Source organism: Myripristis murdjan, chromosome 14, assembly GCF_902150065.1.
Source record: "Myripristis murdjan chromosome 14, fMyrMur1.1, whole genome shotgun sequence".
Lineage (NCBI taxonomy): Eukaryota > Metazoa > Chordata > Actinopteri > Holocentriformes > Holocentridae > Myripristis > Myripristis murdjan.
In genome coordinates, this window is record NC_043993.1 from 29,827,555 (window position 1) to 29,852,651 (window position 25,097).

Below are 25,097 nucleotides of genomic sequence, written 5' to 3' on the forward strand. Positions count from 1 at the left end.
TAAGGACCATGCTGTTGGAGCGACGCTGAGCGCGTTAAATGAGCGCATTTCACTCAATGGGATTTTTATATTTAGCTCTGTGAGGGGGACGCGCCGGACGAGCAGCAGGGCAGGGGAGAAGAGGAGACCCCGACCCTGACGTTGTCTGTCATTTCGAGACCATTTTGAGACCCAATCGAGCCCCCAAAACTTGTCGTTCATATCGCGCTGCGCGTTATCAGGCTATGTGGTGGTGGTGAGGGCGCTGTGTGGGGGAAATAGCGCAAAATTATATACAGCTCGAGGGGGAAAGATGATGATGGCCGGTGGTGGCGGAGCAGCCGTGGATCATAACGGGATATACTCTAATCCCAACCTTCACAACCTTCAGCAGCCCCATATGGAGGCGGATAACCCGGACTCCCGCAAACGACCGCTGGAAACTCCGGCTGAGGAGGCCGGGTGTACCAAGCGCACCAACACCGGAGGTAAGAGGGCTATATAACCCGAGCCGCTTCATCCACACCGTTTTCAGCACCTCATCAAGTCAAATCTGTTGTTCCTGGACCTTTTGCATGCCCTCACAGGAGTATTTTCCAAGCTGTCATGTGCAGTGCCTTTAAGTGTCCACCCTCCTGCATGCAAAACAAACCGTATGCAGCGCCAAGCTCAGTTCTGGTGCTCCCTGCAGCACCTGTGCACTGAACACTTTGAAACACGGGTTCATTTCGTTGTTACTTCATAAATATCCAAAGCAAGAGAGAGAGAGAGAGCCTGGCTAGGTGATCTGGTGGCCCTACTTAGCTGCAGGTCAGCTTTGGATTTGAACCCAGTCACCTTTGTGCTGCTCCACATCTGGAGGTTTGGCATGAAGTCTTCCATTCACTGGGAAAGTGATGTGAGTTGGGGGTGGAGGGGTGGACAGTCAGGGAGATGGTCCTAGAGGAGTAATATTACAAGGAGGGAACAAGTGAAATGACTGTGTCAGTGTTCACGGGATCAACTCAAAGTGTGTTGGTACAACAAGCTACAACAGGAGTACTCGCCAAGGCCAGGGGTCCCCAGACTTTTTGTGTATCAAGAACCAGCAAATAAATCTGTATTTGATGAAGTTTTATCAAAAGTCAGCCTGTCTGGAAGGATAGTTGATGTAAGATATAAATTATAATTTTCTTACATAATGGTAGGGGGAGTAGGGACTTGGAGCTGTCTCTAGGAGACCCTGAATCCAAGTTTTGGCAAACACGACCTAGGATTTGGTAAAGGACCGAAAACAGATGATTCTCTCCCACTGAAATAGTTGTTTCCTTTACCGAAACAGAAAAGCTTCACATACCACCACGGCCAGACCACCATATACTACCTTTACGACTTAATAACCTTAAATACAAGTTTCTGACAATGAAAAGGTAATAGATGGCTATTCTTAGTCTAAAAGGGAACTGAAATGTTCTGTCTTTGATCTTGGACAGCTAAGTCTTGATTTGTGAGCATTTACAAGTATCTTTCAAAGCTATAAACAAGAGTTATGAACAAGAAATAATGGAGCTGCTCCATTCGCATGAACTGGATGATAGGCTTAGTAGATGCAGTGACATTTCACAAAAAGAATTTATTGGGATACTGACACTTTTTTTTTTTTTTTTTTTGCCTGGTCCATAACTGGGAGCGCTGTTTTAAAAAATGAAACTCATCTGGATCTGAAATCTAAACTCAGTCTACAATATGTTGTGAAAATGTGCACATGCTGAGCGGGGTGAATACCTGTAATATATACTAGCTTGTACAAGTAGGATACACACTCATCATCACTCATAGATTCCCATCCAACTCAAGCTATTTTTAGCTTGTTGGGTAAATCAAATCTCAACATCTGTTTTGTGTTTTCTTTCTTTTTCTTTTTTTTTTTTTTTCTTGGCCTGTTGTAATGTTAACAATGCCAGCTTCTACACGTTTGGCCTTCTCCGCCGTTACAACACTGTATTATGGTAAACTCAATCATTTTGAAATGCTAAAACTGGCATCAAAAGCAAGCACCTACTCCACCAGTTTGAATCCAGTTGGCAGTTGTACCTACTGAGCAGGTTTTATATTTTGTCTCATGCTGACAAATTGGGACCTCGGCTCCTCTGTTATGGAGAGAGTTGTTTGCTCCTTCAGTGTTTGAGCAGGAAAATCCAAGATCATAGGACTACGAAATGAAAATTCATCTCAGGGATAATTTTTGCTTTGTGTTAAGTTAGCAGATGGGACATGCAGTTCCTGCAAATTAACACATCTGGGAAACAGCACAATAACAGATGAGAAACGAGCAAGGTGCAGAAAAGTCATGACTCTTGGTGGGGGAGATGACGAGAAAAACATTTCGCCATTTTAGCACTGATCCTGATTTCTTTCTCTTGAGGAGAAATGATGGTCATCAATTAGTAATCAACAAGTAGCCTTCAGTGCATGGAGTTGTGCGCACACTTGCCAAATTAGTCAGGAGTAAGATCTTGGACTGCGGCAGTGAGAGTGATGGCACATTCATTAGTCCCTGTCCATGCACATCTCTTTTCCAGCTTTTGATTATTATGGTATGCAGCTCATAGGGACCATTTATTTCAAGAACTTTATGCTAATTGCACGTCAGTGGAGAATTGGCAGTTTCTTCACCATATGGTATAGCAATTTATTTTGCCTGTCATCGTATCCCACACACACCCTGTCGTTGGATGATAGCAGCATTATATCCTACAGTAATGCTGCAGCTTCACTGCAGGCGACACCTTCCATGTTAGAAAAGATGTGGCTCAAAAAATGTAATTAAAGTGTGGCGCATAAGGACCCTTGTGTCGCCGGACCCTATTTCAGAGCTGATTCAGCTTCCAAATATCCTCCATTAACGCCTCTGAAACATCCGTACACCAGGGAGCTCATGAGTTTTTGGCCATGCATTTTTTTTTTTTGCACAGAGACTTCACCATAGGTTGGACTCTAAAAGTGGTACCACACATTTAATCGGTCCAAGCAATTACCAAGGGCTACAAATGGCTAAATGGTGTGAAATTGCATTTTGAAAATGTAAAAAAAAAAAAAAAAGGAGAAAAATGGCAGGAATACTTAATTCACTCAGGCACCTGTGACTTTCTACTGCTGTCAAGTTTTATAATGGGATTACACACCACTTTGCCACCTAATTTCGCCTGACCACATGTTCGTTCAAGACCTCCCTGTCTTCCAGAAGTATTGCAGCTGCACCATGTTTCCAGGATCTAGAGGCTGCACAATTAATTGCATGGTGATGAAAAAGCAATATTGACTAGAGCAATTTCTAACTCTGAAGAGGCTGCCGTTGTTCCCTCAGAGGACAAGGTGTTCCAGATGGCTTCCTAAACAACTTCTTGTTGTCTGCAGAGAATCCCTGCAAAGCCCCCGTCAAGCTCAACAATAAGCAACTCCAAACCTTAAGCATACAGGCGTCTTTCCCCTCGTCCACCCCTTGTCTGCAAATCATAGCAGAGATAGGGAAAAAATCTTTAATTGCAGGGGAAAGGTCGGCATAATACATGTAAAAAATTCTAGCTAAACCAACTTAATAATAGCTAATTAATTTGATAAAATGTATTTGCCAGAATGTATATCTTACTGAATATATCATTCAGATATATAGAATATCTGCTAGTCATTGTGCTCCCATTTATTTACTACAGACACTGCAGTTAAATGCCAGTCAAATCTTATCTACAGAGGAATTAACACACCATAATTACATGACATTTTAATTTTACCTCTCCAGGAAAAAGGCAGCATGTCAAAAAGAAAGAAAAAAAAAAACACACACACATAGACATTAATTGTTTCAAAAAGAAAAATCCACATATATCTCATTAAGACGTGACATAGTTTTATATGGAGTGAGTAGACCTATGGGGAATATTCAGCATTATTTTAGCCAGCTTGTTTGGTTAGGCTCGCTCACATTCAAACGGAGGTAACTTGCGCTCATTTAGACTTTGCAGTACATTTCAGGTGGCTCGACTGATAGCTTAACTAGGAACAGCTGAGGACCAAACAGCCTCCTCTGTCATCGGCTATTCTGTGGCAGTTTTACCTCTGTATGTCCAGTATTTGTCTGTTTTGCTACACGTTATGCAAAGGCCTTTGTGTCTGCTATAGTGAAAGGTACAAGCAAGCTTAGCAACCTTTCAAAAGCATATGCACACTAGGACAACAACAACAAGAAAAAAAATGGACATAAAGAAGTGAACCGGCAACCAGGCTCCTACTCATAGCGGTAAATACCTTATTTGACAAAAGCGTGTTCATCTAAAACTAATTAGCATCACTACCTCATACGACAGGCTTAGCTCAGGCATTGAATCTCTGACATTAGATGCACATTCAGGCCATTAAGAATGACTACTACACAAAGCCGATTCATAATAATGAAATCTTTTGTTGCCCTGTGCGTTACCATTTCCCATTTCAGCCCATTTCCATGTGATCCTCATGCATTATATGTGCCACAGCTAACCTACCACTGGTGTGGCAATAGTGCAAGATCGGCTTGATAATCCTCATAATCATCCCTGTAATCACCAACCCCTTGACTACGTCTGATATTGATCATGTTATTCCTACCGAACTGATCATTAACATGACTGGCAGTTGCAACAAAGAGAAGAAAGCCCGTGCTCTTTCAAAGCCGAGCCCCTCGTTGTGCATTTAGGGACGGCTGGACAATTCAGCCAGACTGAATGAGGGAAATTACTCTTCTTTTATCAGCGTCGCCCTTCTCTCCTCAAAATGAGCATGTCTTTCATTAATTTTTGTTTCTAATTTAACCTGTAATTACCCATACTCTGAGCCCATGTTGCTGGCAAGCATGTGCTTTTCAAAGGTTGTGTGGCTGAGGGATTAGGTATGATCTCGTAATGTTGCTAATGGAAAGGTTGGCACAGGAATGTAAGCTGTATTTTTTTATTTTTTTATTTTTTTTTTTATTTTTGGTGAGAAGGACACAGGTGCCCTTGCAGAGCGATGTGACGTGAGTGGACTGTGAATTTGCCAGGTGGCAGTGAAAGAGAGAATCAGAGAGAGAGGGAGAGAGGGAGAGAGAGAGAGAGGCAGAGAGAAATGAAGACAGAGCAAAGCAGAGAGAAAGGGAGAGATAGATAGACAGTGAGAGGGAGTGGAGTCTACAGGGAGACCATGTCTATATACTAGAGCATCTCTCAGTAAATGAGACTGCTTTACTGCTAGAATTTTCTGGAAGGCATATTTGCTCCAAAACCGCACGGGCCACGACGTCAGGATTTGATTTTTAGACAAAATTAATCAGCAGCCAAGGGAAAAGGAGTCCGTTTTTTTTACAGGTTCCCTGGAAGGCACTATTTAGTGGCGCTGAAGCCACCCCTCCGCCCCCTCCACCCCCGTATCCACACACACATGCACATTGCAGTATTTGCACACATACACTCACATAGGATACCTCTCGGTGTAAGATTTATAGGCGTAGTGATTGGCTTCATCACCCCCCTCCACCATTCTGCGGCACTGCCATTTGCAATGGTTGATGAGCCCCTCCGCCCTCTCAAACATGGCCGTCTAAGGGATTGGGGGTGGGGGAAAGGGGGTGGAGGGGTGTGGAGGGGGGGGGCGTAAGGCACGCTGTCTCAGATCACTCCTCCTCCACCTCCTTCATCATCTGCTTATGTTATCCATACACCTCTTCAGCCACCGTTGAAGGTCACTCTGCATGCTTCTCCATTCACCACTCGCGCCAGCACCCCCAGCCACTTCACCTTTGTCACTTTTCACTAAAAAAAGTGACTGAATGGACCGCCATACTTTATAGTGCTGCGTCAAAAGAGGCGGAGTAGGGGAGAAAATTCAATTTTTTGGGACCGGCATCAGGGAGGCGGGGCCATGACGTGGCGGAGGGAGAAGCTTGCTGATTGGCCCGGCGAGGTGTCAGTCTCGGGTGCTGCTGCAGACGGACAGGCCACTCGATGAATATGGATGAGAGCAGTGAAAAGGGTGATGCGGCAGGGAAGACCCCCCCCCTTCAAACCGATGCAGGCTTGAACAATGCGTGCCGTCTTTCACTGAAAACACTGAGAGCCTGCATTAGCATTTTCTCAGACAATTGAGGCTCTGGCCAGCTGCAGGCATGGCTCGGATGCTGCGGTGAAATCTCTTTTTTTGCACCCACTGATGTATTAGACCTCGGTGAAAAAGGTCGACTGGCCGCATTCCTCAACACTACCGTTGCACCTATGCCTAGCCTAACGTTAAGATACCCTTTAGAGATTGTGCCCCGGCATTGATGGCGATCTGACAGAGGACTTGAACCAGCAGATCTCAGAATGGGTAAGACTCCAACTCTTTTTGTCTGACTTGTTGAATTTATCTATTGTGCTAAAGTGTTTGCAATTTCATACGGCCGTAGCTCATTTGTTCATTATTGCTCATTTTTGTTCCATCGTCCTTGCTGCCTGTCAGCAGCAGGTTGGTCTATTGAAATGCAGAGTGGGTTACTTGGAGGGGTAGTGAGGAGGAGGGAGGACGGTCACAAGGCATTTCCTCCTGACCCACCCCCCTTGAGTGACTTAACTAAACACGTTTGGCTCAGTGTCTGTGTCTCTCCTCCAAGCCATCCCTCCAGTATTGGAAACAGGGGTTTGAACTAACACCCCACTGGCTCAGCTTTCCAATGTGCCCCACTGCTCCCATTCCCTGGCGGATTGCAGCAACAGATTGCCATGTTTACTCTACCACATGACGCCATTAAAACCTGTTACTGTGATCTCAGACACTAGGACAGAATTAATTATTGACTAATGACAGCAAACGTGGCTGTGAGGGCGACGGAGGGAATCTCAGTGGCTCGCTCCCCCGCTAGATTTACTCTGGTTGAAGATAAGCAGAAAGTTACGCAGTGGATTTTGGGCTTGCCTGTCAACAACAGGTCCTAGGATGTTTGGACTCTGCAATCCGTACCGTTCATGTGCACTTCTTCGAGGACCCATGGCATCAAACGCCTTCTGTCAGTAGAGGGGACTCAAAAGCTTCACCGTGACCATGTCAGTCACTCATGATCTTTATTTTCTCACCAAGGTCATTTTATTGTCATTCATTGTTAGAAATTGCAAGGTGACTGCAATATACCGTGCCAACTCAAAGTGCAGGAAAAGGTTTGAGCTCAACATAGGACATAAATCCAATTCAGTGGTTTATTTTCCATTTCTTTCTGTAGGATGTTCCAGGAAAAGTGCCATAGTGACCAATTTTGAATTAACATACGCACTAGACTTAAGGTATTGGCTTTAGTTTTCCTTTCGTTTCACAATATTAGCTTTCATTCAGGCGTGATATAGTTGTGGGAATTGGGAAGGTCCGTGCAGCCATGGCAAATGAATGTAAATCGCATGTAAAATTCCATAAGCAAACATGCCATTGTCTGTAAACATGTCAGAGCCACTGATGCTGGGTTTTGTGCACCATAACAACCAGAGTCTGAATGGAGCACGAGAGGCATATTAATGGAATAAGGAGCAGAACTTACATGTAGGCTGTGAAATTCCTTAATGTCACAGTGCCATGTTCATTCTGATCTGAATCTAATGAGTGCATTACTGAGGCAACAGGTTAGTCTCAGTGCAGGGCTGTCTACCTCCATCCATCCGTCTTCCCTCCCCGTCATGCCGGACAAGCCCCCCACATTCATTACCCTACACGAAACATAGGATGCGGCGACACGGTGACAGACCCTGTGGCACTGGCATCCGCGATCCCAAAACGAGGAATCCGTATCATATCTCACTTTAAATGAAAGCATTTGTTGTGTTGGAAAGTGCTTTGTACGATGACGGACGGTGCCTTTTTACATTTATGCTCACTGGAGTGACGTCACCCTTGAGGCAGCTGAAAAGATTGGAACATGACGTCATTGCATCGGAACATGCATGCAGAGGAGATTGTTTGAGAACCACTGTATCACTGCCTTAATATTCAAAGGTACATATCAGCACAGCTCTTTTACCATTATATAATGTGTTGGAGAGTTCATTTGGGGAATTACAGTCCCTACACATCTATAAATAGAATAGATTTTTGATGTATAGTCATTAATACTGTCAGATCCTTTAATTGTGTTACAGTGGATTGAATGGCCGTGTCCAAGCCCGGTGTGTTTCTAATTGCTTCTTGGTGGATTAATACGCTCAGTTTGATCAGGGTTTTCTTGGACAGGCACATCGCTCACCTTGGTGCTGATTAAGTCTTGATTAGCCATGTAGCAAAGGGAAGTTTCCCCAACTGAGGGGAGGAACATGTTTGGCTGCAAAGTCTTTTAAATGACGTGCTGTCAATCACGGGCTGCTACAATCCGCTGTAAGCCACAGAAGCCCCTTCCAAAATGGAGGAGATTTAGACCGTCTTGGCAGTATACCCTTTGAACAAATCTTTGGGATTGTGTCCCATATGCTCCCCTCACTTCTATTCATTACTCAGGATCACATTGTATTGGCTTTCATGGACTGCATGGATAACGGTTTCATGTGTTTGCATTTAGTCCTCCATATGCAATATTCGCCGTCACAGCGAGAAGGCTCATTGTCACCCTCGGATTTGATTTTATCCACGCGTAAGAGGCGATTAATAATGTCGGACTTGGCTTTGTATTTTGTCAGAGGTTGCTAAAACTCCTTGAAAACAGTTAAAATTAGACCTCTGCAAACTGGAAAGGAGGTCATCATTTACTCTACTAGAAATCTGGGACAGAACACAGAACATGTCACCAATCTCTGATAAAATGTGAATGCACCGAAGGCTACAAAGAAAGAATCCCACTCATAATGCAACATCTCTCTCTGGATACCTACCCTTCAACAGAGGGATACAGCAATATGTCGGTGTCTCTCTCCCATCTATGTCAAAGCTGTATGTTCCCATTTTGAATTTTTGCTTGTTCAGGGTATTGGGGCTTTGGGCACCAGTGTGGCATATATGATGATGTGCAGAGCTGCTTTACAATATGTGACCCTCTCCTGCTCTGTGTGTCTCTCTCCCCCAGAGGAGGGTGAGTACTTCCTGAAGGTGCTGATCCCCAGCTATGCAGCCGGCTCTATAATTGGCAAGGGCGGCCAGACCATCGTACAACTGCAGAAAGAGACGGGCGCCACCATCAAGCTGTCCAAATCCAAAGACTTCTACCCAGGTAAGAATTAACACTTTGTAATTAAAATTGATCAGCGTGCAGCCTCCATTTAGCACATGAAAACATTTCATAGACCCGCATTTGGTCACCCTTGAATAAATTACTGTCTGATTTCAATCACAAATCAATTGCAAACAGTTTGAGTTAGATTTTCCTCATGTCCTTGGCAGGACTAAACATGCACATAAGATGTTACAGCTGCCAGATGCGGCATTCAGGTCTGAATGCAATTTCACTTTCAATTTGGTTGCCTGGCTGTCAGGTCGCACCCCTCTTTGCAGGGGTGTTTTGGTACAGTGTTCGCATTCTCACGTCTGTGCATTACAAGAACTCTCTCACTTTTCCGGAAAAAGAATGCCTGCCTGCCATTTTACCCCCATGAAAAGGAGAGCGAAGTCTGTGACGCAGAGGACGTGGAGGGTATACTGAAAGCATTAGTCGTGCAGGAAGGCCTCGGTCGAAAAAAGGCAACGGGGGAAAAGATGCCCATGCCTCCCGATGACCCCTATCGGACGGAGGTCAGCGTTGAAGCGTCTTATCATCTAAACAGAAATGCCTGAGTCTTAGAGAAGTCTCGGTGTTTGTCCTTCATGCCTCAGAGGAGGCTTCAACCTGCTGAAAAATAACAGGTGCTGAGCGTCTCGCTGCTTATTAGGTCCAGATGTCTTCTGTGATAACTGATGGAAGCAAATAATCCCTGTGTAGTAGTATACTTTATACTGTATATATATTTAGTACATGGACTTACCTCTCCGGATAGGAAATTGGTGGCAGCGCACATGATGCAGGAAATAAGAGTAGTGCATGATGCGCATTAGGAAACGCTTATGATGTTTTTTTTTTTTAATTATCAGGGTCACATTCAAGTCTCTGATTGCCTCAAGCAGCTACTTCTATGAAATGTCAAAAAGAGAGAAATATCATCACCCAGAACTCAATTTTACCCCTGAATGGCAACTTTGATTATCTCAATGGAATATAATCTGTCCCATGACCTCTGTTGATATGCAGTGAAGAGTCCTTACAAGAGCAGGGTGAGATATCGATATCTTATCGATATTGTGATAATGAATCTAGATATCGTCTGGCATTTCAGATGCTGTAATAGCGTGATATGGCATAAGTGCTGTATTTCCCTGGTTTTAATGGCTACATTGCAGGAAAGAAATGCAATTTCAATTCTGAACTTATTAGATTGTTGTAGCTGCTTTATTATTTGTCTCTACCTGCTTGGTCGTCATATCCAGATCATATCTAGATTGTTTAGCAAAAATCTTATGAAAGCACCGACAGTCATCTGTACAAAATCGTCACAATACTGAGGTGTTTGGTCAAAGATATTTTGATATTTGTTTTTCTACCTATATCGCCAGCTCTAGTCCTTACCTTATTTTTATGTAGAAAGGGAAACATTACCCTGTCCACAAAAAAAAAACTAAAAAAAAACTGCACAACATGGCTCAAATTTGACCTTTCTGTTGGGAGTTACATGTGATATATTGCAGTGACTGAACCGTGGCAGAGAATTACCAAGCGCCAGGAGAGAAGGGAGGAAAGATAAACGCGTGCTTTCGGGTATGCTTGGAATATGTCCCCTGTACTCTGTTTTTTTTTTTTTTTTCTTTCCTCAACATGTTTCTGTTAGGCAAGATGAAAGCGCGCATGCACACAGAGCAAGCCACTAAATTCTTCACACGACAGGCCAGCCATGTTTCGGAGAATGAATTATAGCTACTTTGTTGGCATAGGAACAAATGAAAGGAGTGATATGTATCCTTATTTCTCCCTTTGGTTTGTGGATGTTTTCATAGGCCACCACCTGCTCTGCCCATCCCCCTACTCATTATCGTGATGAGTGAGAAGAGGAGTTCAGGGAGAGGGTGCTGGCAAGGATTTGATTGGGCGGCTGTTCTGGCCCACAGAAGTAAAACGAAACGACTACTACTGTACACTGCACAATAGTCTAGAGCGCCTCTTCCAGGGAGCTCACCATAGGCGAACCCTTTCTAAACCTCAAACTGGCACAGGATAGGGCCAGCTGCATTAAGCATGTGCAACTCAGTGAGGTTTACAACAGCCAGATGTAGATGGTTTGTCAATGTCATGTCCTGAATTTTAGAGGCAAGCGTCGACGGGGTACGACAAACCTATCACCTATATTTGTTTTACCTTCCCCTCGGTGTTGAATTAACCACGATTTGTGCTAATACAGCATGCTAATGCCATTACACACAGTTCACGCCCTCATCTCTCATCCCCGCTGCAGCCTGAGCACGCTCTCACCACAGCACAATCACACACACAGGAGAAATCAAGGGACAACAACCGATGCAGCCATTTTCTCCCGCGATCCTCAGCCGCGATGGCTCACTCCGAGATTCCCACCCACCTCACATCTCCCATCCGTCAGTGTAAGACATGAAACCATGAATTCAGAGGTCTTGATGGGAACTGTGCAACTGGGCCCTGCTGTGGCAGACTGAGATGGATGACTGGAGATAGTGAAGGGTGTGGATGATGCATGATTGTATGTGAGGGAGGGGACAGGGGGGGCAGGCCCAGAAATAGCCTGTTTCAATCTCTCTCTGTGGACGTGACCCTGCCCCAGCTGTACTCAAGCTGCTCTAACACTAGCCAAGTTTCCTCTTTACTCCTCCCCACTCGCTGTTTCTCTCCCATTTCGTTCCCGATAGTGTTGAGAGCTGAAGCCAGATAAGATAAGATGACATCATACTTTGCTTTTAAAGTTTTGTTTCGCATGCTTGTCTGGTGTAGGGGCGCTGATTTTGTTTTTTTTGTTTGTTTTTTTTTTTTTGTTGTAATGGGTACTATGTGATCTGAACCTTTGTAAACCGCTGCGTGACTGAATTACCTCATCCCCCTCGGATGCGGCGTGCTTTGCATTCACTTACTCCTTACTCATACTGTGCATTCAACGCATACAGACACCTACACGCACCTCCACGCACCCATCCACAATTTTAAGCAGCTGCAAAGAGAGCTGTGGGAGTTCATGATTTGAACTTAAACTTAGAAACAAAACTCCTGCTTTGTGCCGCTGGCCGGCGGCCCAGCTCGTGGCTTGAGTTACTGGCTGTTCGGCCCATACAGCTGACGACGTCGTGATGTCACAGAAACAATGGGCCTATGGTTTAGATTATCCCAGCGTTAAAATGTGAATCACAATATGTGACCTCATGGTGGAAAACATCACCAGTCCGTCCGCTGTGCAGGGTGTGGTAGGTCTTTTGAAAAGGAGCTCACAGTTCAAAATTAAGACAGAAATGAAAGTGCTATAATGATGGCTTTTAGTATCAAAACGCAGGAATAAGGTTCAAATAGGCAAAATACAATCATAAGGAGGACAAATCACTTCTTCATGAGCATGATTCTGCAATATAGCAACATTTTATAGGTGTCCTCTTCCTTGCTTTTGTATGCAATATATTTCCTGTGCTTTCTAGGCCCGGCTCCCAAAGTTAAACTGTTGCTGACTTAGGGCTGGATAATGTGGACGAAATTAATGTTAATGATAATCATAAATTATTTTGATATCCGTGTATAACGATATCTGCTAGCATATCCAATATCACTTATTAAATAACCACAGTGTTATTTATTATGGACAAAGCATGATATGATCAAATAGCCTTACCTAATATGTTTCAGATCTCATCTTGTGAAAGGTTTGGATTAATATTTGTTTTTTATTATCAGTTTAGAAGTCATTATTGTGCATTATTATAGCTCGATATCATTGCTCTGTAATGATAAGACGACAAGACAATAATATTTAAATATTTGCCAATGACAGTTTCCCAAAATGACCAGGTTTGGTTGTTGACTCTGTCATCTTAAAAAGTAAATGGCCTGCAAAAATGATCATGTTGGATCGAGAGTTAAGTGTCGCCTCATCAAACTGCAGTTTTAAGACTCTCGATAGACACCACTGGAATCTAAAATCAAGTTCCTTCTCCACTCTGTCCTGGAAGACTGCACTGCGTGCCAGTGTTCACTCTAATAGTAAAGTCCCTGGTGTTGCTATTATTATGACGCACATACATCAGGTCCTACATTACTGCTGTCCCAAATGATGCTGTCTATTACTGCGAAAGGTCTCACAAAACCCTGGCCCTGCCTAAATTTAATGTTTTTTAGGGGGTAAGAACCATCACTTGCCTGTTTCACCGCTTATTAGGACCAGGTACTCTAAAACCACCCACTGCAGCATAAGGGCCTATTTGTCTGTACTAAAATACTGGAAAAGATTATGTAAAGACTAGTATTGCATGCTTACTTTCTTTCTTTTTTTTTTTTTTTCTGGGAACAGAGGTGGCTGGGGACGTCTGGCTCAAGTGTGATGCAATATGGAAGTTGTCCAGACATTTTTACTAGATGCCAAAGACATGCTATAAAAAGTTCCTACATGAAAATCAGTGTCTTTCAAATGACTTTTTAGAACCAACGTGGTTTATAACTGGAAGATGACACGTTTAAGATAGACATGTTCCACAAATGTGATTGTCAGCAATGAAATCCCTTGCTTTATTCGCTCTGTGAAAGAAGACTTTTGTTAAACTGCTTTAAAGGGAGCGATCAACTAATATACAAATGAAGCAAAGAAAAGAACGTGACAAACCAATAGGGGTGGACAGTAAATGGATAATGCAGTATATCTTGATACCTCCCTTTGGTATCGATACACTTGCGCCTAATATCAGTATTTGAGTTTTCATCTTAATTTGCACAGATGCACATTTCGGTTCCTATGTGTTTCAAGCCTTTAGGTATTTTAACTGGAACTGTTCTGTCACGGTCAGGTTGCAGTCGCAGTGCAGATTAAATTGAAGTTATTTTGTCTTTTCGAGGGTTTTTCATGATCACAGCTGATTATGTTACAACATATCGCACAGTCTGCATCGCCTGTATCGCGATACAGTCGTTATCGTGAAGTAAAAATATTGTGATTGTTTCATATCGCCGGTTACTGAGAAATTCTCACCCCTACAATCTGAACGAGAGCTAGATTCTTTGGCACAGGAAATCTCAACCAACCAGAAGGACCTGCCCAAACTTTTACATTTAATCATCGAGATAGGAGGACCTAACTCACTAACCTGAGACTTATTGGTCTCTCGGGGGAAAGCTGAAGGCTGTGTGCTTTCCGGGGCAATGACACATTTCTCTCCCCTCCTGTCATCAAGAGGACAAGCGAACTCTTGCTGCAACTCAAAGCTCAGAGCAGTTATTATGAAATTCCTCCACTACAAAGACACAGAGAGAGGAGGGAAGTCGATGCAAGCGATCCAGCGAGTAAAGAGGGTGGAATATGAAAATCAAGCCTTACACCCATGACCTGTCAGGGAAGATTCACTGGTGGCAAAGATCCTTTGATGGAGTGAAGTTGCACGGCAATATATTTTTGCAAGGAAGCGTTGCATCACTTCAGATGTCCTAGTTTATCTTTTTTTCAGGCTTTTTTGCATCTGGGTAGAGCAGGCAAAGAGAAGAAGCTCAGTCTAAATACATGCGAGGCACATCTAGAAGGTGAAAATACTGACCACAATCTCGGGTTTCTTTTTGGCTTTTTTAAGCTTCTTTTCCTCTAAAGTTTATTATTTGTGTGCACTCTTTGTTAAATTGTATTCATATTTTAATTATCTGTATTATTCACCTGCAATGGCATTTGATTACATTCATTACATTAATAAATAGTTTGTGTCCTTCAGCATGGCCGATAACAGTCCAACTGGTTTATCTTGTGTTTGTTCATATAAACACGATCATTTTAGATCTATGGCTATCCATGGTAGCCATTACCTTGCATTTATGATTATTTTTAAATATTAGTAATTATGTGACACCGTTTTTCTTTTTAAAAGTGTTATGCCGGTATAATAAGTTCAAACAGAGTCAGCTGACTGTACTTGCAGGCTTCAGTGTGCTAGTTCTTCAAGAATGACAGGCAGGTGCAGCAAAATATCACCAAGCAGTGCCAAGTGTGCTTCTGCAGAGCCCGGAGCATGTATAATCCTACCCTACTATGACATTTGTCATTTATAGTCTGTTTTTATTTGTGGTTTTTATTTCAGGTTTCTATTTTTGGTTTATTTTTTGATCCCGCTTGGACGTATAACTTCATATAACATAATCTCCAAAGATGTTGTTGGTGGTTGCGGGCTGCACATTCTGGTACATCTGAAGTGAGATTCTGCAGGAAATTATAAAATCAAATGCAGGCCAAATCCCCCCTCGGTGCATTTCCAATTAGGGTTTCCTTCTGCCCTTTTCTCACATTTTGAAATTGATCTATTGACCACTCCAATCCAATATTGTATAGCTCTTTGGTATAAACCAACCATGTGTGATTTTGATCATTTTGGCATCTCCTGAGTGCTGATAGATGGTTACGTGACAGATGCAGATGTGTGTGTGTCCTCTAATCCTGTATCTAATCGGTGCAACTGAATAACGGACAGAAATGCTGAAGATGAAACAGAGCACTGGTTAGCCAGGCAGGATCTTTACCATGGGAGAGTTTTAATGATTTAATGATTCTGAGCCAACGGGGAAAATGGGGTCTCTCTCATTGAATTATTTGGTTTGATCAGATTGGTCAACGGTCAAGTCAACTGAGAAAACAGAATGCCACTTAGTGTTTAGTGCAGTGGAAGAATAGTGCAGGTTTATTTTGTTTTAATGAAAAAGAAAGAGAGCAAGGTGGGGGAGGGTGGTAAAGAAAAGGAGAGTGTAAAAAAAAAAAAAAAAAAATCATAGAAGCAAGTAAAAAGCACTCGCTGTTGCATCACCTGTTTCCACGGCTCGGCCCCTTTACCATGGCAACGGAATGCTGTTCGGGTCGTCAGTGTGGGTGTAGAAAGAAGCCTAGAGGAGGAACAAGTGTGTGTTTAGTCTATTAGAGCTGCAAGGCGAGTAGAGGCTCAGTATACCAGAGCTCTGAAAGAGTTACATCATTGAAGAGGAATCCTTTCTCCCCCCCTGTGGCTCGCTAACCAAGCGCGGTTCTTTCTTTCAGCTGTTTCTCTGTTGATTGTGTAAATGGAGGAAGTGAGGGATAGCTTAGCAATTAGGCCTCTTTGTGAAATGTCAAGGAACATTTTTCAATGCCAAGACATCTTAATATACATGTACATTTTAGTCCCGCCCTCCGTGAAAGCCCCAACTCTTCAGGCTGTCTGTTTGCCAAACACAAACTCCGAACACTTTACTGCAGCTCACCAACTGTGTTATCTTCCTCTCTTTGTCTGCCCGTGCAGGAACAACAGAACGTGTATGTCTGATACAGGGTACAGTCGAAGCTCTCAATGGTGTCCACAACTTCATTGCGGAGAAAGTCCGCGAAATGCCCCAGAGCGCCCAGAAAACCGAACCAGTCAGCATACTGCAACCACAGACCACTGTCAACCCTGACCGCGTCAAACAGGTGAGATACTGTGGGGAATGGGATTATTAAAACACAGCAACCCTGCCCTTTGAAGTAATGGAGCAGCTGCAGACTGTGTGTGGTACTGGTTGACTGAAGTGAATGTTGACATAAGGTAGTGGCTGACATATGGTAGGAACAGTGTCACTTCCACTACACCTTGTCTATTAGCCGTCAGTCTGGCCTGTTCTCTGGGCCATGACCCAGAGCCTGGTAGGGTCAGGAAAATGTGAGGGTATGGGGTTATTTTTACCTACAGTCTTTCATAGCGAGACAGAGCTGCGTGGCAGCTGCAGCCTAAACCCCTGGGATTAACAAATCGCTGAGTAAAGCGGGGGCTGGTATAGTAGACTGACTCAGTGAGAGATATCCCTATTTCTGTCGATCATTTATGCTCATAAATCTTTCTCTCCTTCCCTTTTTCTACTTCAATCCCTCCATTTGTCTACAGGCTAAACTGATAGTGCCCAATAGCACAGCTGGGCTGATCATTGGCAAAGGTGGAGCTACAGTGAAGGCGGTGATGGAGCAGTCAGGGGCTTGGGTGCAGCTCTCCCAGAAGCCGGAGGGCATCAACCTTCAGGAGCGAGTGGTCACCATCAGTGGCGAGCCTGAGCAGAACCGTAAGGCTGTGGAAATCATAGTGCAGAAGATCCAGGAGGACCCTCAGAGCAGCAGCTGCCTCAACATCAGCTATTCCAACATCTCCGGCCCAGTAGCCAACTCCAACCCCACCGGCTCCCCCTACGCTAACTCGGCCGAGGTGCTGCCCAACGCAGCCGCAGCAGCTGCTAGTGCCTCCAGCCTTCTGGGCCAGGCTGGCTTGACAGGAATGGGCGCCTTCCCTGCCGCCATGTCTAGTTTCTCTGGCAACGATCTGCTAGCCATCACCTCAGCCCTCAACACGCTGGCCAGCTACGGCTACAACACCAACACCCTGGGCCTCGGTCTCAACCCTGCAGCTGCTTCCGGAGTCCTCGCTGCGGTAGCGGCCAGTGCTAACCCGGCCGCCGCTGCTGCGGCTAACCTCCTGGCCTCCTACGCGAGCGATGCTTCCAGCAGTGCCGGCCACCCCGCCGCAGGCCTTGGTGGGTTCTCCCTAGGTTCTCTCGCTGCTGCCACAGGGGCTTCCAATGGTTACCTAAATGCTTCATCCCCACTGATGGCCTCCTCCCTATTGGCAACAGAGAAGCTGGCGGACGGGGCCAAGGACGTGGTTGAGATTGCTGTGCCCGAGAATCTGGTTGGTGCCATTTTGGGGAAAGGAGGGAAAACACTGGTAGAGTACCAGGAGCTAACAGGAGCCCGCATCCAGATCTCCAAAAAGGGAGAGTTCATCCCTGGTACTCGGAACCGTAAAGTTACCATAACAGGGTCGCCAGCCGCCACGCAAGCAGCGCAGTATCTGATCAGCCAACGGATCACTTACGAGCAAGGCGTGCGTGCTACCAACCCACAAAAGGTGGGCTAAATGGAAAGAGAAGAGGAAAGAAAGAAAGGATGAAGACAGAGATAGAAGGGAATCGAGAGGGTCACCGACGAAAAAAAGAAACGTCCAAATATCTGTTCAATATTTCAGTATCAAATGAGAGAATCACAAAGGAGGAGGTGGGGGAGACAACCAAGATAAGTGTGTGTGATATGTGAATGTGTTTTTAGGACTGACGTCCTGATGTTTTTTAAAAGTTTGTGTCGAGTCCTTTTGATGACGGTGATCAGAGTAAGCTGAACTGGTCCACTGCCAAGCTGCAGATTCAAGGGTGAGGCCTCAAGTTTTCACCCTCCTCCAAAACCTCATAGCTGTTTTTTTTTTTTTTCCTTTTTTTTTTTCCTTTTTCTTTAGTTGATTTGGTTTTTAATTTCAGTTGCGGACCTCAGCTCCCGGTGAGTTGAGAGTGTCAGTTGAAGTTTCAGTCAGCTAATAGAGCTGTTCCACAAACCTTGCTCTTTGTACACAATGCAGAGGGCATTGTTCACAGGGGAGAGGTTTTATGACGAGCACCTGAGGTCATCTCAGACTATGGGGGAGCAATCTGAATATAATTTCTTTAATGAAATCATATCTATTTTGACATATGTTGAATTCTGGCTCATATCATAATTGAAGTTTCAAAATTTGGGTCTTTTATATTTTCATCCGTTATTTATTGACATGGTCTCATTCAAACACAAAAAAGATTATTTAAACCTGTGAATACAGGTTGATCTGAATGTAAAAAAAAACAATATTAGCCTATTGCTATTTTTTATTTACAGGGATCAAATATTGTGTTGCAGTGAAAGAAATGTATAATTCAAACCCAGTCTGAACTTCACTGTTGCTGTCTGCAAGTATAGTTCAGGGGTTAAATAATCAATGTGAGAGGATAGAGGAGACACACAGGAATGTACAAATATCTTTTACATTAACATACATAGATAATGCTCCCACAAGCGCACAAAGTCTAAAACATATTTGCATATTCACTCAAACACAGCTACAGACATAAGAATATGTTGTTGGTTAACCCTTTCTTGGTGCTATGGGATTAGGTTTATATCTCCTTTACCATAAACACCTAAATCAAAATCTTTTTGGCGACTACCCTCCTTACTTGATTTTAAAATGCCGAGGTGTCGTCCAACCATTAGTAGTCCACTGGATCTGACTGTCTCTCGCCTATCGAAACCGGATTGCTTTCAGCATTTCATGATGAAAAGCAATCCTGTCTTAACTAGATATCGCAGTTCCATCCTCGCTCCCGACGCAAGACATGTCTTTTTCTAGAGATTGGCCGTATTCTAGATTTTACTTGACGATATTTTTGCCTTAGACACATATTTGTAATGCCCAAGAATTCCCGCGGAGGAAAGGCAACACGATGAGCAGCTTGAGGTAGCTCGGACTACAGCACCTGTCGCCTGAAGCAACGTCTGACCACTGCAGTTTGCAGAAGGAGCAAAACACCAGAAAAGCATTTTGATAAGAAAAAAAAAAAAAAAACTGTATGAACCTTTATCTGTGAACAAAGAAACTTTTGCCTTTACATTAAGGGTACCAAATAGTCCAAGAGACGTACACTAATGAGAGGGAACTAGAATGACACATGAAAGAAGGTTTGGATTCAGATTTCTGTGAACCATCCTTCCCAATTTGCATCAAGACAAAAAGCGATTCCACGGTTCATCCAGGCAGCCTATTATCTTCCCCCAAAACACGTTAACGCTCAATAACTTTGGGTGGAGAACGTAATAAAAGCATCACAGTAAATGTTTTGGCATCGTCGTTGTTTATGGACAATTGTTTGTCTAACGCAGGGAGGCTAATTGTCTAGAACGTTTCCAAATGCTCAAAGATTACCCCGGCTTGCTTCTGTGCTGCTATCCATGGTTTTCATCCTGAGTACACTGGGTCTCTGAAGACTGCACTGTGAGACATTAAAAACACACAACGTAAAGCATGTGTGTCCCTGGTGGGCTACGAGTTATTTTAATGTACCACGTCTGTGTGACCTACACAAGATACCTGGCAAACGTACCGGTATCAACAGAAGGAATATCTCCACAAGAGCATTTATATTCCAGCATCTTGTGCTGTTTTTTTGTTTACCAGTACCAATGCACTGCAAAAAGCTGCTACACCGACTTAAATTAATGGACGTTTCCTGATCCGCGAACCGCATTAAAACCCAAATTATTCCTGCTCCATTTTCCTGCACTGTATTCTCCGATCCTATTCTGATCCACTTTCCCACTCAAAAAGACATCTTTCAATTGTCCCCATCAACCCAAGCTCTATGATCAGCTTTCTAAATACATGGCTGTGAGGGTTGGTGCTGAGTAGTGTCAAAGAAAATTGAAAAAAAATAAAAATAAAAATAAAAAAAAAAACAAAGAAAAAAAAGAAAAAAAAATCAGAACCACTCCCTTTTTTATAAGAATTTAATAAATAGCTTTGTCTCTTTTCACTCTCATGATTCATGTTTTGCAGGCAAATGGATTTTAAAGTGTTTTAAATTGTTTGGACATTATGCATTATAGCAATTGCAACGGAGAGCCTTTCTTCCAAATTGAAATATTTCCTATCGCCTCGAAAGGCCTCACAGTCATCCATAACTACAATCTGGCCAACTCGTGAAAATGTAACACTGAACCTCTTACTGCCCAAGAGTATAGCATATATTAAGATACAAGCACAAAACAAGGGGATGTTTATCAATGCAACCGGACTGCTCGACTGCAGAGAGTTCCTCAAAGCCGTCTGATCGATACATTGTGCCAAACGCTATTTTCTCTCTCTGCACCCCCATTAACTTTCCTCTTTCTCTCAACATTTTATTCCCCTCTGCACGTGCCGTTTTCTCACCGTTCTGCAGATTCCACCTGTGTCTTTAATCCCTGTCTGTGCTTCTCCCTGCACTCTGCTCTCCCCCTCTTTCTCCTTCCTCCTGTCTTGTCTTCTCATGGGCGGTGTCTGGGGTGTAAGGGTGCGCCGGCGGTGGTAGGAGTTATGCACTATAGGTCGTAAGGGTACGAAAATGTTTTCCCAGGCCGTAGAGTTCACAAGGCTAAAATGCACAGAAAAACACCTGCCTCCAAAACTGTGACACCCACAAGACCAACCAGCAACATTAGCTCAAAGTATCAAATTCCCTCTAAAAGAAGAACAAGTAGGATTTAGAAAGGTTTACACCGTGAACTATGGCCTTTTTAGGGAAGGGGAAAGGGTCGTCTTCTTTTTTTCTGCCAGAAGAGTAAACACGAAGGCAAATCTTGGTTGAATGAATATTCACCTGTGGCTGAGCAACCTGAGCTTCTATCTCAGCCTCTTAAACAAAAAGCTTCGTTAGGACAGAGCGCGTAAGCTATAGTGAGAGAAAGGTGGGAACTTGTTTGTGACCTCAAGCCGAAACAATGACATCCTTTATGCATATCCTCTTATCTGAAAATGACTAGAATTCATTTCTGTGGAATACAATATGTCATGTCATATGATCTATATGTACTTTATTGTAGCTATTCTAGTTTGTAGTCCAAATGCAGTCCAGCGTTGTCAATACAATGTGAACTATGTTATATTTGTGTGGATGATGAGAGTGCCAACTAAGCCTGATTAAGATTAGCTTCGCGATTTGTTTGTGCATTATGATGACTCATCATCAGCAGGTGGTGTCCATATTTCTGTCATTGATGATTTAGTTTGACAGTAAGAAAATGTAAAGAATATTGGAAGCAATATAGTAGCATGTTGTCCTGTTTTGTGTTTTATGTCTGTTGTATGAACCTTTGAAATTACTAAGATTTTGAATGAATAGGTTTACATGTACTTTTTGTAAGTTATGAAAATGCTGCTATTTGATAAGTAAAGTAAACTATACAAAATATTTTAGTTGAAAAGATGTCTGGTCTGTTGATTAGAAACATGCTCTAAGAGGCTGGAGCATAAAACGAGGTGTATAGAATACTATACAGTATTGATAAGATAGTAAAAGTAATAATAGACTCCATAGTACAACCTGTGCCAAACTAGACCTCTGCAGCTTCTGAAATTGTAGATGTGCGATCAAATGTTAGATATCAATAACTTGTTTAGAAGTGCTGATCAAGTGCCAATCAAACACTGTCTTTTAAGTTAAGAAAAGATAATCAAATACATTACTTAAGAAAACAAAGGACAAAGAACTTTTTGTGCATTGTTTTATCCCATAGGTACATAGAGTAAGAGTTAAAGATTGTGATTTTTATGGATCCATGTTGTTTTACACTCCATGCATCCCTTGTGTGTTTGTTTGACCTGTGGCTTAAGTACTGCTGTTTTCTCACAAATGTCTCTATAGGCCAGCATGGACTAAGCATAACATGTTATAAGCATTCATAACATAGCCATTAACAATCAAAAATGTGTTTGTGGAGTTAGGTGTTATCTTTTTGCACGTCTTCTATTGCATGGTATCAAAGTGAATTATGGAGGAAAAAAAAATTTTTACAAAAATCTTGCGAGGGTGTCTCGCAAACATTCAAAGACATAACGCTGCATGCAGTCAATTGTAAAGCACTTAAGTTAACTCGCCTCATATTAAAAAAAAAAAAGTTGTTTCTTGTTGTAAGTTGGGAGGGAGCCCATTATTGTCATGTTGGCCCGAAAACACACACACACACACACATGCACACACACACACACACACATACAGACACACATCTCAGATCAGTTTTTCATCGATCAAGCCCATCTCTCTTTACATCACCGGAGAAGATCTTTTAATTTTTAGGTACAGTGAGGAGTATTACAAATGTGAAACAAGCAAACGTGAAAATGTTATTCAGTGCATTGGCTCCTTGTGTTTTGCTTTATAGGATATCAGGCATGCACTTTTATTTTTTTTTTTTCAAAGAAACAGGTTGAACCTCACATAACCTGTGGCATAATATTTTTGAGATTTTTTCTTTTAATACCACAGCTTGAAAGCCCAGATCTAATCTATGAATGTACCCATTCTTTTTCTTTCTTTCTTTCTTTCTTTTTGTCGAATGTTATCGGTCTTTAATGTAAATTCAGGGCAGTAATGTCAACTACATGTAGAGTTAATATCTATGTCAATAACAAATTTCAGCTATAGTCAGGTAGGCCTCGCACGGCCATAGTCATGAACCAGACATGTTTTGAACCAACTTCCGATTCGCTGTCAACATTATCTTGTTTGTTTGGTGTTGCATAAATGCACTTTACTGATCAATGGGTCATATCTTTTTACAAATGACATCTCCTATTATTGGGTGTGAAATGAAGCAAACATTGACTTTCAACAGCCTTTAAATTTTTTTTTTTTTTTTTTTTTTTTTTTTTTTTGCCATTCTTTGCTGTTGCTCTGATTGTTATCGTTTGTTTTTCTTTTATTTATTCCCTGATCGTTTTGGGTCTCATGAATGATGGAAAGGGCAGGAGTCTATATATCTATATATATCTATATATTTACACATTAGAAAAGTGGCACCTGTTTCCTCACTCGAAGGCTCCTTCACATTCCCTTCAGCAGAGGTTTGTGTCAATCACTGAGTGAATTGTTCTTAAATGCTGGTATCAGTGAAACAGTCCAGGAGGGGGTCTGTACCATTTCTGTCCTTTTTGCATTCTCTTGCTTTCAAATACGAAAACAGAAAATGGGTTTTATTTCACGACAAATTGGCACCGAAACACCGTAAGCTGACATAGCGCATGGAGTAAAGGAATGCGATCTCAAAGTCTCGCTGATGTAGTTGTCAGATCCCGAGACATAAACGGCACCAGCAAAAAAAAAAAAAAAAAAAAAAAGGAAGATTGCCTCTGCAAACCTCAACAAGATGTAAATTACAGAGGAAACCTTATTAGACTTCACATGGAAAAGGCTCGAGCTGTATGGCTGATATTTCTGTCTCATTACTTTTGTTGTTACAAACCCCCTGTCGTTGCTTGCACTGCTTCACAACAAAATTACGCCGAAAATGCCAAACGAATTACAATTATCATTCCAAACGTTATTATTATTATTATTTTTTTCTCTTTTGTTTTTGTTTTCACTCCAAATGTGTTCTGGACGCTCATCCGCCCCCACGGAGCCCTTTCACAGGAAGGCTAGGACTGGTTTTAATCGCTACAAACTGGCTACAGGCTGCTTGCTCCTCTCTTTAAAAAAAAAAAAAAAAAAACCTCTTCTACCCAAGTCTCGCTGTTTTCAGCCTACACGATATCATGATTTCTGTTTCATTCTTGTTTTTTTTTTTTTTTTTTCTTTTTTCGGCACCTGCTACAGTATCCACCCTTTAAAATGGATTAAGGTATTCTGAGCCCTTTCGTCTGAGAAATACAGGATTCTTGCCAACCAGACATGAGGCCATTTTTTTGTCTTTGACCCTCTGAACCTCCCATGAACTTAGTTGACCTTTATCCATCTCCAGGAACTCATTCATGTGTTGGATATTTTACACCACCTTTACTGTCCAACTTTGTGACACTGTTGTTGTTTATTTTTTTTCTGTTTTGTTTTGTTTTGTTGTTTTTTTTTCTGGTTATCTGGACAATTCTGCAGGGTTGAACTTGCTTGCTTAAGTGTAAACTGAAGAAAGCATGACAGTACCTTGCAAACATTTTTCGCTTCATTGTAAATATTCTTTTGGGGTTCGGTTTTTTCCTTCGGTTAGCCTCTGTTCTTTCCATCTCAGAAAAAAAAAATGGACTGACAGCATAAGAGTCTAATATTTGAATTCTAATAATATTGATAGCAATCACGGCGGTTCTGTCATTTCGTTTTGTGACGAGGAGAATCTGTGAAAGTCCACATAGCGTTAACTACCCCAAGGGCTTTCTAGGACAGCATTTTTATGTCTTTTAAAATGTACAAGTCCTCCGAATATATTTAAAAAATTCGAGGAAAATGCCTTTTAGTGCCATTTCAAGAGTGTGAAAGCTTTTTATGGCGAATATTTGTCAGCAAGAGTGCCAAATAATTCCATACTGAG

At 42.6% G+C, this 25,097-nt stretch overlaps 1 protein-coding gene and 1 long non-coding RNA gene across 4 annotated transcripts in view; one reads left to right on the plus strand and one right to left on the minus strand.

Moving 5' to 3' along the window:
- Positions 1-820, minus strand: part of LOC115371386 (uncharacterized) — a 30,672-nt gene extending 29,852 nt beyond the window's left edge. Inside the window, exons 1-2 of the long non-coding RNA XR_003929368.1 lie at positions 809-820; positions 682-687 (exon numbers count right to left, since the gene is read on the minus strand). This is a non-coding gene — a long non-coding RNA (uncharacterized LOC115371386). The remainder of the gene's footprint in view (positions 1-681; positions 688-808) is intronic.
- Positions 293-18,378, plus strand: LOC115371382 (RNA-binding protein Nova-1-like). 3 transcript variants are annotated; one of them, XM_030068725.1, is made up of 6 exons: positions 296-467; positions 2,418-2,426; positions 8,409-8,436; positions 8,985-9,181; positions 16,459-16,625; positions 17,077-18,378. In XM_030068725.1, exons 1-6 carry the CDS (start codon positions 296-298, stop codon positions 18,094-18,096), a joined length of 1,593 nt encoding a protein of 530 aa, XP_029924585.1. In that variant the 3' UTR covers positions 18,097-18,378. The 3 variants fall into 3 exon arrangements, with proteins under 3 accessions (XP_029924586.1, XP_029924585.1, XP_029924584.1); XM_030068726.1 differs by lacking the exons at positions 2,418-2,426; positions 8,409-8,436 and having other exon boundaries at positions 293-467; positions 9,038-9,181; XM_030068724.1 differs by lacking the exons at positions 2,418-2,426; positions 8,409-8,436 and having other exon boundaries at positions 9,038-9,181; positions 16,990-18,378.
- The last annotated feature ends 6,719 nt before the right edge of the window (positions 18,379-25,097 follow it).